General features: G+C 40.9%; 1 protein-coding gene across 4 annotated transcripts in view; it reads right to left on the bottom strand.

Moving 5' to 3' along the window:
- The window catches only part of asap1b (ArfGAP with SH3 domain, ankyrin repeat and PH domain 1b), an 83,860-nt gene that overhangs the window by 49,568 nt on the left and 20,514 nt on the right, over window positions 1-13,778 (bottom strand). For all 4 annotated transcript variants that reach the window (XM_050056571.1, XM_050056569.1, XM_050056568.1 and 1 more), the window contains exon 2: window positions 6,620-6,692. In XM_050056571.1, the coding sequence (XP_049912528.1) occupies window positions 6,620-6,692 (73 nt within the window). The remainder of the gene's footprint in view (window positions 1-6,619; window positions 6,693-13,778) is intronic.

Here is a 13,778-nt window from a genome sequence, read left to right as displayed (position 1 = left end):
TGTCGTAGACCTCATAGTCTGTGTAACGTCCTGAATAATGTATGGAACTTTGATTCATATCCTTTGCCACCGCCCTGAAGTTAAGTCCTTTTGGATAGTAGGGTTTCATTCAGTGGCTCTATTTCAATACCTTCGCCCCCCTCTATAAAAACGTATGGGCTGTGTCGCCATCAACCCATCCCAACTCCCACCTCTCATTAATGAGGAGAAATGTTATACAATCTCCATTTTATACATGGCATATGACAGTCTTTGGGCTGTGCTGAACATTCGGTATGATAAGGAGAATGTCGGAGATTGTGTCACAAATGTCGGTTACCCCACTAAAAAAACGTCAGCTTGCTTTAGCTTGTAATAAATGTTTTAATCTAATGGAAATTCAAATTTTTTAGGCACAAAACTGCTGCTGTGGTTAAGGCTCAGGTCAAACTATTTGGGTTCATGTCAGGTCAGGCCTGATGTACTGGGCTCAATCATAGCTCTGAATCACAGGGACAATTAATGCAATCAACATATGCTCGGGGCGCGTGTCCAAGGCAGCCCCCTCGCTCTGACATCTCTCCATTTAATGCTTATAGATCCTGTTTGTGCATGTGTGTGTATTTCGGGCCTGCGTGTATATGATGACAGAGTGAAAAAAACTTAATTTTTCCTTAGGGATTAATAAAGTCTATCTTGTTAATCCATAATCCATGTCGCAAGTGTCATTGCTATTTAGATGCAGGCGCAGTTGTTATTTTCACGCCCTGCGCCCTCTTTGTCTAACTAGCAAATGAACTTGCGCTTCTCTGGGTGTGTTGGTCTAAAAATGAGGAGTGGTCAGGCGCAGTCATGGCGCGTTGCTAGTTAGATGACGTAAAAAGCAAATGCGCCAGTGACCAACAAAAACCTGGTCTAAAGTCAACGGCGCAGTATTTCGCTGTTAAACAAGTTAGTAATATGCGTCTCTAGGCAGGTGCACAACGCGCATGCACTCTGTTCAGACACACACGGAGCAGCCACACATATGCAAAAGATAACAAATAAAAATATGATCACAATGTGAAAGGTTATTATTGTGCACATTAAAATATTTATCAGAAACACGTCTTAATGGTCAGTCATTAATCAGAATGATCTAATCGCAGTAATAATGGTCATCATAATCCGGGAGGTCCAAGCTCGCAGTGTCCGAATAAACGTAACTGCGAGCAGACCTCCACGGGCTGATGATGCATAGCCTGTAAAATGAACTTGTCTTTCCCAAATGAATTGTGATCATTTTGGCATGTAAATCACAAAATCAAAGATGTGAAAACTTTATTTTGACATAAACACAACAATAACCAGCTTCTGTGAACTAAAAACGTAAACTTATAGGCCTACAAGTACAAATGTATATGTAAAAAAAAAAAGCTTTTAGAACGTAACTGAAGATCATCTTGTCAGGAGGAGGAGGAGGAGGAGGAGGAGGAGGAGGAGGAGGAGGATGACCCCAGCTCCGCAGCCAGCTCGCAGCCAGACCAGACGGGCCCGGGTGCAGCCACGGGACCAGCCCTTCCTGCACCTTCAGGCGGGGGGGTTCAGGATGCTGGAGAGGGAGCTGGGCTCTCTAACCTCCTGGGTTAAAACAGCGTTTCTCTCATGCGCGCGCGCTCTCTCGTTCTCTCTCGCAGTCTCATTCTGTTTCTTTTCTTTTGACTTTTCTAAGATGACAGATGCTGAATATATACTCCCTATCTGATACTGTGGCTGTTTGTGGCTGAGAGGGATGTGAACTTATTAGATTGCAGCTGTGTTAATCAAATCAGGTTGGGTTTCCATTACGCGTGCCAAACGGTGCCAATCCCCTTTGATCTGACATCACATGTGACGGGACAGTCGATATAGAGATACATTTATCGTCTCCTCAGCTGTAAAATGCTCACTCTTTCCAGTTGGTAGGTCCGCCATCTAACTAGCTCTCCGCCGTGCACCTTTTTTAAAGGGAATGAGAGGTGACACTCTGATTGGCTTATTGAATGATACGCCCAAAACACACCCATGACTAATTCACAGAGTAAGTCCAACCCTTTTAGACTCTCCGCCATGGCGCGCAGTCTGAAAACGCGCTGTCTAACTAGCAAGTGACTGGGACACGCCCATGCGCCGCACGCCTGGCGCTTTGCGTTTTAGACCATCTAAATAGGGCCCTCAATGTTTGAAAAGTTTGGCTTTTTCAATAGAAAAAAACGTACTAAGGCCAGGCATCAACAGCCTGGATTCATGTCTCCCTCCCTCTTTTATCCCTGTGAAATATGCGAATGACCTTATATTTACAGAGCTCCTGATGAAGTCTCCTTTTGGTCTGACTCAGAGGGGCTTGGATTCTGTAGCTGAATGGGGACAGGAGTTTTCACTTTCAATGAATGGAGCTGAGACCATCGATATGATAATCAGTGCCAGGAAAGAGGACAACATCCTCCGTCTCCAACACTTTCTGGTCAAAACATAAAGAAAAATCTCCTCCTTTCAACTGCTTGGAGTTCGGCAATCATCTTATCTGTTATGGGATGCCCACAATAAATATATGTTCTGGAAGACACAGCCAAGGATCCATTACCTCAGTGTTGCCAAAAGAGCTGCCAAATATACCTGACCTTCATTGGCCCAATCATTGAGTATTCCAGCCCATTTTGGTGTGGGCTGTCAAAAGGCCTATCCAAGAAGCTAGAGGGGGTACCAAAACGGTGCTTCAGGATCATCTACATTCTTCTCTCTGATCACTGAGTGAGAGGCGAGATGAGGCCACCCTGTGCGCCCTCACAAACATACTCAAAGTCAGTTCATCACCTCTGCACGGTTTCCTGCCTGCAACCTCAACTTTCATTTTCTTGCTTTGCTTCGTAGCGCCACAAGTAGGACCAAAAGACATGAACTTTCCTTTGTTCCTCATGCTCTTAAATTAAAACTGTCTAATTGACCAAATAATTAGGGTTTCTGCTCTTAATCACGTTTGGTTTAAGATGTTGATTACTGTTACACATTTCAAGATTTACTGTTTAAAAACTGGGTTTTTATGCTGCTGTTTCCTCCTTGTTAAACTTTAACAAATGATATTGAGTGAATAAAAAAAAAAAAATCAGGACTTTGGGAGCAATGTAATAAAGGGTTTGGCTAGTATTGGAGCCATGACTCAGGGACCAGTATAAAAAAATTTCCAATCACACCCACCTCTACCAGTTGATGTTTATTCCGACACACTGAGTCCCATCAACCAAAATGGCAAAAACAATCAAATACATTTCTTCTGCATGTGGCAATCCAACTGTGACCTTAATAACTCTCAGAGTGTGAAAGATCCTACAGAGATTAAAGGGGAATTTTACACATCAAAGTCCATTCATAGGTCTTTGGGAGTGCTAATGAATATGTGAAAAAAAAGTTTAATAAAGGCTTTTGTGGCTCCAGAGGGAGCTGCAAAATCTGATAAATTCAGCTGGGTCTGAAGACTACATGTTTGAAAATGACATAAATCTGGAGGTGTGGAGTTGTGGACAAAATACGTTGGACACGGTCGAAGCACAACACGTCTGCTGCAGCCTGTCCGTCCTTACATTCAACTGAAGTTGCTACACTGAACACTGAACCGCAAGGTCACCGCACTGCTCTATGTTAATTTTACCCAGTTGACCTAATTATTTTCTCTTTGCGCGGCTCTGCAGCACTCCAACAGGTAAAAAGTACATAGAATTGTGTAAAACAGTACAATCTGTTAAAAATGGTATGAACGAATACCTCAATGTACCAGAGGCAATGTGGTTGTTTTTTTTATTCCACATTAAGATAAGTCAATCAAATGAATACATCCTGTTGTTAAATGATCCACTACAATCACTATAAAGAAAGAGTCTGTGCAGCAGGTAAAACACCCTGCTCTGCCCTGTCGACATGACCTGTCGCATCTGAAACCACTAGGCACAGTTTTATTTTAAGTGGGTTGGAAAGATGATCAGCGTAGCCCCTTCTTCATCTCTGCTTGAGGCTAGCGGCTCGAGGCTACGTTAGCTGCTACTGGTATAATGCACCTGAATCTCTGACTGAACTGTCGATGTTTGAGTTGCCTTTTGTAGGAGGCTGGTTTTGACGAATAAATGAAATAAAAAAAGACAATATCTCTGGTTCTCCTGCATCAATTTTGGCCCTTTTTTTAAAAAAACAAACAAACTCTCCATTGTGACTCCTCACGTCAGTCAACACTGAAGAAGCTTTTTGTTTCAAAATGTCTTCCAACAAATCTATATCAGGCCCAGTTAACTTAGCAGCTCTACATACAAAAATATCCAAAACAAGGTCTACCAATGGTTTTACAAGTAGAGATTATAAGTAAAAGAAAGGTCAGGAAAGGGGACTGAGGATAAGGAAATATTTCAGTGATACACCACTCTTTGTTCTCAACAGCAACAGTGGCAAAAAAACGTGGAACAAATGGGCTTATAAATCTTCTAAGATCTCCTAGTGATGTTCATAATAACACAGATGTGGCAGAAATAGCTGACAGATCCTACAATGGAAAGTTCCTTCATCAGTGCAGCAGTACAAGCAATACAATAACAGACACATGTGACCTTCGCCTGTGATTTCTGATCAGTGCTGCTCCAGAGAGGCTTTGTTTTATAAATTTTAACTGTAATAAGTCATGTTTATACACAGCAAATGTCAGCATAACAAGATGTGTGGCTCTCCAGGTCTGCGAGACTCTGCGGGAGCCGTCAGTCAAACAGCAGCATCCATCTGTCCTTGTCGTTAAGTGAGAGATGGTGGGGGAGGGATGCTCAGACTGTTGCCAAATCTGAGGAAGAGTCCTGAGAGGGAGGTGAGGTGAGACGAGCACCCTGTAGAGTTTATCCCTGCAGCAGCCATTTTGAACTTTCATCATACTGGAAACTCAAATACAGTCCAAACAGGGCTGTGGTTACCATTGACGACAATGAGGTCATGTCCTTTGTATTCTTTTGCATTTTTCTTCTTTGTATGTTCTGTCTTTTCGTGTAATTTCTCTGGATTTTCTGGGGTTTTTTAGCGACATTTTTTTAGTCAACATTATACCATTGAAAATCCTACACAAGGTGGGTATTTTCTGGCCCAACATAAATTTGATATATAAAAGAATTTAGTATTTTTGTTTTCCAATTTTAGTCCTGGAATCAAGTCCCATTTTTGATACTATTAATAATCTGGATTTTCCCACAATAGCTGTTTGATGTATTATTTATTCATTCATTTTCCGTAATTGCTTATCCTGTTGGGGGTTGCGGGGGGCTGGAACCTATCCCAGCTGACATTGGGTGAGAGGCAGGGTACACCCTGGACAGGTCACCAGACTATCACAGGGCTGACACATAGAGACAGACAACCATTCACACTCACATTCACACCTACGGCCAATTTAGAGTCACCAATTAACCTGCATGTCTTTGGACTGTGGGAGGAAGCTGGAGTACCTGGAGAAAACCCACGCTGACACAGGGAGAACATGCAAACTCCACACAGAAGGGCTCCCCCCACCCTAGAGTTCAAAACCCCCATCCTGGGTTCAAAACAGGAACCCTCTTGCTGTGAGGCGACATTGCTAACCACTGCACCACCGTGCTGCCTATTTGATGTATTAACACTTAGTAATTATCTCTCTATATAGTGTATTAGGTTTAGGAGTACACTCTGTTACAGGCTTTCCCTGGCTGCAATGACGGTGCAAGTATACCAAGAGCACAGATGCGGAAGACCAAGAAATGCTGACCAATGAGACTAGACAGGGCTTTTTTCAGGTGGGGGTCTTAAAGAGACAGATGCTAAAACGGAGCATTTCAAACAGAGGGTGAATACAGGAGTTCCAGCGCCGACAGTATGAGGAAACTAAAGTGTGGGTTTTTTTAACATTAAAGCATGTAAACATGGTCTATTAGAAACCTAAAATGCAAGTATAAACCTAGAAATGTGCATAATAGGTCCTTTTGAAGGACTGTAACTTAAACAGAATATAGTTGTTGGAGGATTGTGTGTGTTGGAGGGACTCATAACCTCTGTGTTTCTAAACTCCTGGCTCCAGCCCTGAGTCTAACTATTCATTACATTTGCGAGATGCACAAACATCCCATTCTTATCTCTATTTTTAGATCACACACAGTATTTGTCTCACTATAACTTCATCTAGCCGAGGTAACTAATTATCCAAGCTAGTGGCTGACTGATTAAAACACTTGCTTCAGTTGTTTTGAGACTTTAAAAGTTTCTCATCCACACTGAGAAAGGTAAACTGTCTTTTCTGCGGAGAACAAACAAACTTTTTTGTGGGTCAAGCATCTGAAACTGTCAATTTACAGGGAGGAGGCTGCTCTCAAAAGTATTCAGTGGAAAATTACTGGGGATCCATGTCACAGCAACGAGCAAAACAAACTCAGGTGTTGGTTTCTGGGACAGCCTGAAAACACACACACACAAAACACCATCTGTCCCACAAAAGGCAATGTTCCAGGCCAAAAAATGCAATCCTCATCTTTATTAAAGATATTTAAGAATTCGTGGGCTTGGAAAGAGTTGTGAGCACGTACCCAACCATCAGCTATTCAGACCTGATATATTTAGAAACAGACAGTCTCACCTTGTCCTGAACTGTAAATGGCCTTCACTGATTTCTTGACCTTCTGCAGGGAGGTTCGGTCCTGGTCCAACGCCTGAGAAAAGAGGAGGAGAGGAAGCTTTTAAAACCCTTGAATCTCTTTCACCCTATAAGAACATACTGGAAACATTCACATCAAAAGACAGCAAGGATAATTTCAATTTAATGCTACAACACACTTCAGAAATTCAGGGCATAAGAACAATATTTGCTCAGTAATTTAAAGCATGCATACTCCGTAACACTAATGCAGACAGAGTGCTCACAATACACTGCTTGACCTGAATGTGGCATGAATCATTATTTCACTGCTGACTGCTGGAGCAAAGCCTTTGTGCTCTCCAACAGGCAAAACAAATAGGCAGGATATCCAATTCTATAAACGGTTATGCTATTTATTATGATAATTATTCACGACGAAACATTTAAATGCGAGAAAAATAAACACTGCCACTGACCCATTGTCACTGTGAGCTATCTGTCTCACTTCCTTGCATGTTTTGGAGATTAATGCCCAGAAGTTCAGCACCCAGAGCGCCAGGGAGTTGAAATAATGACCAATATAAATAGAAAACCACTTCAGAGACACTATAGATCATAACACTCGCGGTTACTCATTTAACGATGATGCATGTCTATATTTAGAGAAAATCCTGCAAAGCCATTTAAGACAAAGCCATGCTGGAGTGACCCTCGAACTGATTTACCCATCACCCCCCCCAAAGAAACAGCTTCACACAAGGGAAATTCATCATCATAAACATCACCCACATATGAGAAAAACTCATCATGTGCCCTTATTGCTCAGCTCGCTCCCTGCCACAGAAAATATCAACTACATCTGAAGTTACACCACATTCATACACATCTTACATGCCACACAGATAAAACCTAAACACAAGTACGTTTAATTCAAGACACTTTGAATTACCCTTTAACTCAATTTCTAAAGGCTTTTAGATTTTATAGCCTTGTATTGTCTTTATCAGCCTGCCTTGTAATGATCTTTAAATAGCCTGTTGCCTTTCATTTTCATTCCAGTACAGTGGAAACCGCTTATATTGATCACAGTAGCATATGTGCCAAGCAAGCAGTTCTCATTGGAATAAATAGGCACCACATTTTGATTAAAAAACATCAGTCAACATCGCGTAATGTGGAAACATTTTTCAGACAAAGGTGAAGCACAGATATGACGGGCTACGGTAGGGCTTGCAAAGCTTGCCCCATTAACGTCAGTGGAAGTAGCACCAAAGTCTGGCACCAACACAAAATTCAAACTCTGTCACTGATATAATGACCATTCCTTCTTTTATAGTTTCCTTGGCACATACCCATGGAAGTAAAACCAGAAGCTAGAAACCTTTTTGTCTTATCCCCTAGGTAAACAGTTCCATTGGACTGAATAGGTGCCATTTTGAGGTCCAGTATCCAGATCTAAGAATACATCCATGGCGATAACCTGCCTGCTTGCAGCTGGCTACCTGAAGCTGCTGCATGATGGGAAAAAAAGTAATTTTCTCTCAATGAAAACATAGTCTCATCAAAGTTTATGGCTGCTAGTGATAGAGACAAAGAATGAAAGCGCACCAGAAAAGCACCTGTGGTTGAGGCTGCCTTCATCAGGAGAATTGATAAAGCCCGGTCACATAATGCCACACAATAAAACAGCTGTAATTTGATCAGCCATTTTTATTTCATGTTTTTTATATCAAATTTATTATCATGTGATAAACATACAAATGTCAATTAGATGGTAATCTGCATGAGAAATGAGCCGGTGACCCTCTGGTTCCCAACCTGAGTCCCTATGGACTGAGCAACAACACTTGTATGTGAATAATGTGAATGTAGTACAGTGTTGGTAATAAAATAAACAGTAAAAGAGATATCAGATTGTGTCTGATACTATCAGTCACTAGATGTCATGTTTGGTGAATGTATAAACATACCATTTAAGCCCAAAGAGAGATTTACTATCAGCTAATTTGGTGAACTGCCTTTTGTTGGATTTTTGGTAAAGGGGACCATCCAAATTATAATAAGAAATACTTGCTTAAGGAATGTCTTCTTCTTCTGATAGTTTAAGGATATTCTGCATGCATACTTGGATGCATATCATCCTGGCGTCAATACAAAACCCTATTCAACATGCCCACCATCACTATCTGTCCAACATATATGTTTAATCTTATGATAAAGCCCTGGAGTATTCCAACACAGCACTGACTCACCAGTTGTACTGCATTTCCCAGATTAGTATCTGTAATCACAGTGTGATAAAATGAAAGGAAGGTATTTATTTGTTGGGTAAATATGGGCATTAAATACTACAGGTGTGCCCTTGTGATCTGCTCCACGAGTGGAGAATGAAGCAATTATTTAGGTCAAGTATCTATTCCTGCTGTGAGCCAAACAACCTGGTGACTTTTCTCAGTGAAAAACATGAAAATAACCTGTCATACTGAATGCCGTCTGTCTGTCTGACATCTATTATTGTTTCACTCACCGCAGGAAAAGCTGAGATAATTGGGAGACTTGTCAAGTTCAGAAAAGGTGGACACAAGCAACACAAACACACACACACACACACCTGAGTGACCTGTCTCTGAGTGATTTAAATTGTGAGCCAGTATTTGATGGTTTTCACCATAATCTATTCTGACAATCATTTCATATCCAGCCCATCTTAACCAGAGTGAATGGAACCATAACTCAGCTATGTTCACTCATAATAGATGATAAGCACCAGCAAAAACACCATTACATCAAGGTCATGTGGTTAAGAGCAGAAGCACACACACAACACAGGGCTAATTAAATTTCACAACATAATGAAGCTGTCCTTGGCCTCCCCTGGACAGTTTTACATGGCTCTTCCCCAATTATGGCAGCAGTAGTTTGCCGCCGCAGGGCCCTTTCTGCCAGGGCCGAGCCCTTTGATCCCCCTGCATATGGGAACAGACTCTGCTGCCCAATACCCCCCCACACTGCCTCATTATTTAGCCCTGTGTCTGTTTGGCTAAACTGTGGCTCCAACAGGCTTGTGCTAATACAGAAGTGTATGGTACCATCATCTTGCTCAATATTGTCTCTGTTTATGATATTATGTTGATTACTGTAATGAAAATCTTCAAACAGTATGAAAACATACTTTTCATTAAACAGGAAGGGCACTCGGAGAGCGCAGACCTCCGCCAAGGCAGATAGTCCACTCTTCTATGATAAGCATATTGGCAAGGGTAACCTCAATATATGTCTGTGTATATTTCCAAAACCATTAGAATTGTGTCAGATCATGGTTCTGATGCCTCATCGTCTCAGCTACACATTTATTATGTCCCTTAAAGAAGTACTTCACTGCTGGAAGATGGTGTTTTCATAAAACTAGGTTGTCTATGCAGTAGAAAGATGCAAATACCTTTGAAATTGGTACTATATGACCAGAGATAACAGGCTGTGGCATTCACTTTTGCTCAAGAGGTGTAAAACCTACAACCACCAGAATGCACTGTGCTGCACCGGACCAATAAACACTCCTGCTGGTGGGCGACGTAATGCCAGCATGTACGTTTTTCCAAAGGAAACAAAATGGTGGCCATCTGGCATCAACTGATCTTGTATTACAGGTAAGCAGTAAGCTAAAATATGTTTCTGAACACATTTCCAGCGAGAAATACACAACCAAGTAACAGAATCTCGGACTATCATCAGCCAACCTAGTCTTAACGTCTGATCTTAATTTGGTTTGAGTTCAAGAGAGAAAGAAGGGCTGCTGTGTCTCTCAAAGCACTTCTATACTCTTTGTGTCCACAGTGGCGGGCATACGAAAATGAGGAAGCACAATCTAAAGTGTGATCTGCCAGATCTTACCATTGGCACTGGTAAGATGGAGGGAAGTTGTTTACCACAGTTTATTTACACATACTACCTACATTGTTAAGATTCAAAGCTGGTTGAAAAAGTATTCCTATATCATACATTTGTGAAAAATGTAAAGGACTTTATTATCATGTACACGTCTACAGATATCAAATGCTTTGACTGAAATAACACCAAGACTTATGAACCTCCTGATGATGAAAAAGCACCGCTGTTCTCCGATAACATGAGTGAAGTGCTTCACTATGAGAAGCACTCACAAGTGAATATCTTTTGGTTTTGGATAACACAAAACATTTGAAGACATCACCATGGGCTCTGCATAACTGTGAAAGACACAGCTCATTACTTTAAAGACTAAACATTGAATAATTTAATCAAGAAAATAATCAGCAGACTTCATTTCCACTGGAATCATTGTCTTATGACAGAAACTTCAAGCAGACTCCATCTAAATGATTAGACACGTCTTGTTATACGGTAAAAGTCACACATTAGATCTCCATAACAGCCGACACATTCATTAACAAGCCGCGTTCCCTCGCCTCTTTGCAACACACCACACCCCACCCTCGTCACCCAGCTCTAGTCAGTCTGCATTTAAACACCTCCCGAGTAAAATCTGTGATTATTCAGAGGTTGTGTTGCTGTTTGCTGATTAGGATGAGGAGCATGAAACGGAGGCTGAGCAGGCAGGCTGACTCTTGTGGTGCTCGTGTTGAGAGCAGCTGGCACCGCCACCCAAGGGTCACCCATAATCTGTCTGTGTTTGTAATTAGATATTCAGCCGTAACATGAACAAGTGTTTACATATTCACTTTCTTGGCTGTTTTTTCGACTAGATTTTAAGACTGTCCATACATCCATGTGTTACTACGTCAAAATCTGATTTAGTAAATGATTTATAGTGTTTAAGACAGCAAGACTGAGAACATTCATTCAAAATCTCAGCAAATCATCAGAGGATAAACAATAAATATCTACACATTGGCCGGCACTGTTTCACTGGTAAATGTGATTAATGTAACTTGGAAAGACAGATTGTTAAAGCTGTTGTCTCTCAGCTTTTTAGTGGGGAAATTAAATCAATGAAATAGTGCCGTCTTGGCACACATTCTTTGCAAACCCTTGGCAACAGGCAAGAATGCATCCAAACTCTGCTCTCCAAAAGGCCAACAACTATTGAATATAGTCAAAGGATTGTTTTTTATCTGCCAGGAACCAATGGCAAGCTCCCACTCAACCCAGGGGGATTAGAGAGTGTGACAATGCCAAAACATCTGCGGTCATGATGCATGTGGACGATTTATTTAGTGCAGCTGAGAAAAAGAAGCAAATCATAAGAGCACATTGTGTTATTCCACTGAGAAATATCTATCTCGGAGAACCACTTGTGCTGTGAAAGTCAACATGTCAGTGTCAGAATGCTTTTAAGTAGAAGTCTGTCAGAGATGGAGCCAGAGAGGTCAAGGGCCAACTTAAAGGAGGTGAAGGGCAGTGGCGGAGCATGGTGCCTCAGCAAGAGCAGATTTGTAACCAGCATGAGCACCGTGGTTAGAAAGTAATGTCCTTGAAAGTTCATAAAATGTCTGATGTTAAAATCAGGTGAGATGAAAGGCATTTCTGGAATTTCATCCAGTTCAAACATCATTTTTTTGATATATATTCACTTATAAAGCAGTAAAATGTCTATTACAAGCTGAATAGTTGACACTTCAGAGCTTCTGAGTCTTGTTTTGAGTATAAATGGTGGCGTCAATAGGGTTTATACCCAGAGAATAGATCCATGTCATGTTTGATCACAGTCTGGGAACATGAACACATTGCTCAGTGCATGCACTCTTTGCAACTGTACTGCTAACTGTGCATGCCTGCAGCCATCATCTTGTTAGTTCACAGAGCTCACAATAATGATGGCTCTAATGAGTATTTTATGATTATTTTCTTGATTTATCGATTTCTCATTTGGTCTATAAAGTCTCAAAGTAGTGAAAAATGCCCATTTTAATTTCCTCAAGTCCAGGTTTACATATCTGAACTGCTTATATTATCCAACAAACAGTCTAAAACCCAAAGATATTCACTTTACTGTCATAAAAGACTTCAAATAAATCTATGTAAGTTCATATTTTAAAGGGACAGGTCACTCCAAAAGAGAAAGTAAATATTTTCTCCCTTACCTGTAGTGCTATTTGTCAGTCTCGATTGTTTTGGTGTGAGTTGCCCAGTGCTGAAGATATTGGCCGTATAGATGTCCACCTTCTCTCTAATCTAATGGAACTAGATGGCACTCGGTTTGTGGTGCTCAAAGCGCCAAGAAATACATTTGAAAAACTCAACAGCAATGTCTCTTTCCAGGAGTCATGACTTGGTTACTCAAGATAATCCACAGACCTTGTTGTGACCAGTTTCATGTAGGAACTATTTTCTTTTCCATCGAACTATCCTCTTTCTTTCGGCGGGATGTGGAAGACCAGCATGGTGATACGGCTGGGGGGTGTAATTTGGCAGAGAAAATAGTTCCTACATGAAACTACTCACAACAAGGTCTGTAGATTATCTCTTCTAAGTAACAAGATCACAATTTCTAGAAAGAGACATTGCTGTTGAGTTTAATTTTTTTTTGTGCTTTGGAGAACCAAAAGCCCTGAGTGGCATCTAGTTCCATAATATTGGAGATAAGGCAGACATCTCAACAGCCAATATCTACAACACCCAGCAAGTAACACCAAAACAATCTAGACTGATAAACAGCACTACAAGTAAGAGAATGGATTCTTGATGTTGGAGTAAAACTGTGACTGTAAAGACTGGAATTCAATGAATGTTTGGCATTTTTGCTTTAAAAATGATTCAAATGAGCAAGTGACTACTGAAACTGTGCAGACAAATTTTTCCACCTGTTTGACTAACCACTTTAGCTCTAACTCACACAGTAAAGGTTTATTATTTACCATGAAAAGGTAGTTTTTTAACATGCATATGATAAGGTAAGAAATGTTTGGGAGGACATTTGTGGGTGAGTAAAATATATTCAGAAATAGCTTATTGATGATGCTCTCACCTCATAAGTAATGACTAGCACATTAGCCACCTTAAGTAAAAAACATAAGATTTGTATTATTAATGGAGATGCTGGCCTCCTTCTTGCTTGGTATCTAAACTAGATGTTCTGTTATCACAAACCTTTAGCATATGCCTGGGGGTTTCTGTCTGGTGCATACTGAGTAAAAAATTGAAGCAGGTTTTGATCAATTGC

The sequence above is a fragment of the Epinephelus moara genome, chromosome 11, assembly GCF_006386435.1.
Source record: "Epinephelus moara isolate mb chromosome 11, YSFRI_EMoa_1.0, whole genome shotgun sequence".
Classification (NCBI taxonomy): domain Eukaryota; kingdom Metazoa; phylum Chordata; class Actinopteri; order Perciformes; family Serranidae; genus Epinephelus; species Epinephelus moara.
This window is presented reverse-complemented; position numbering and strand designations above follow the sequence as displayed.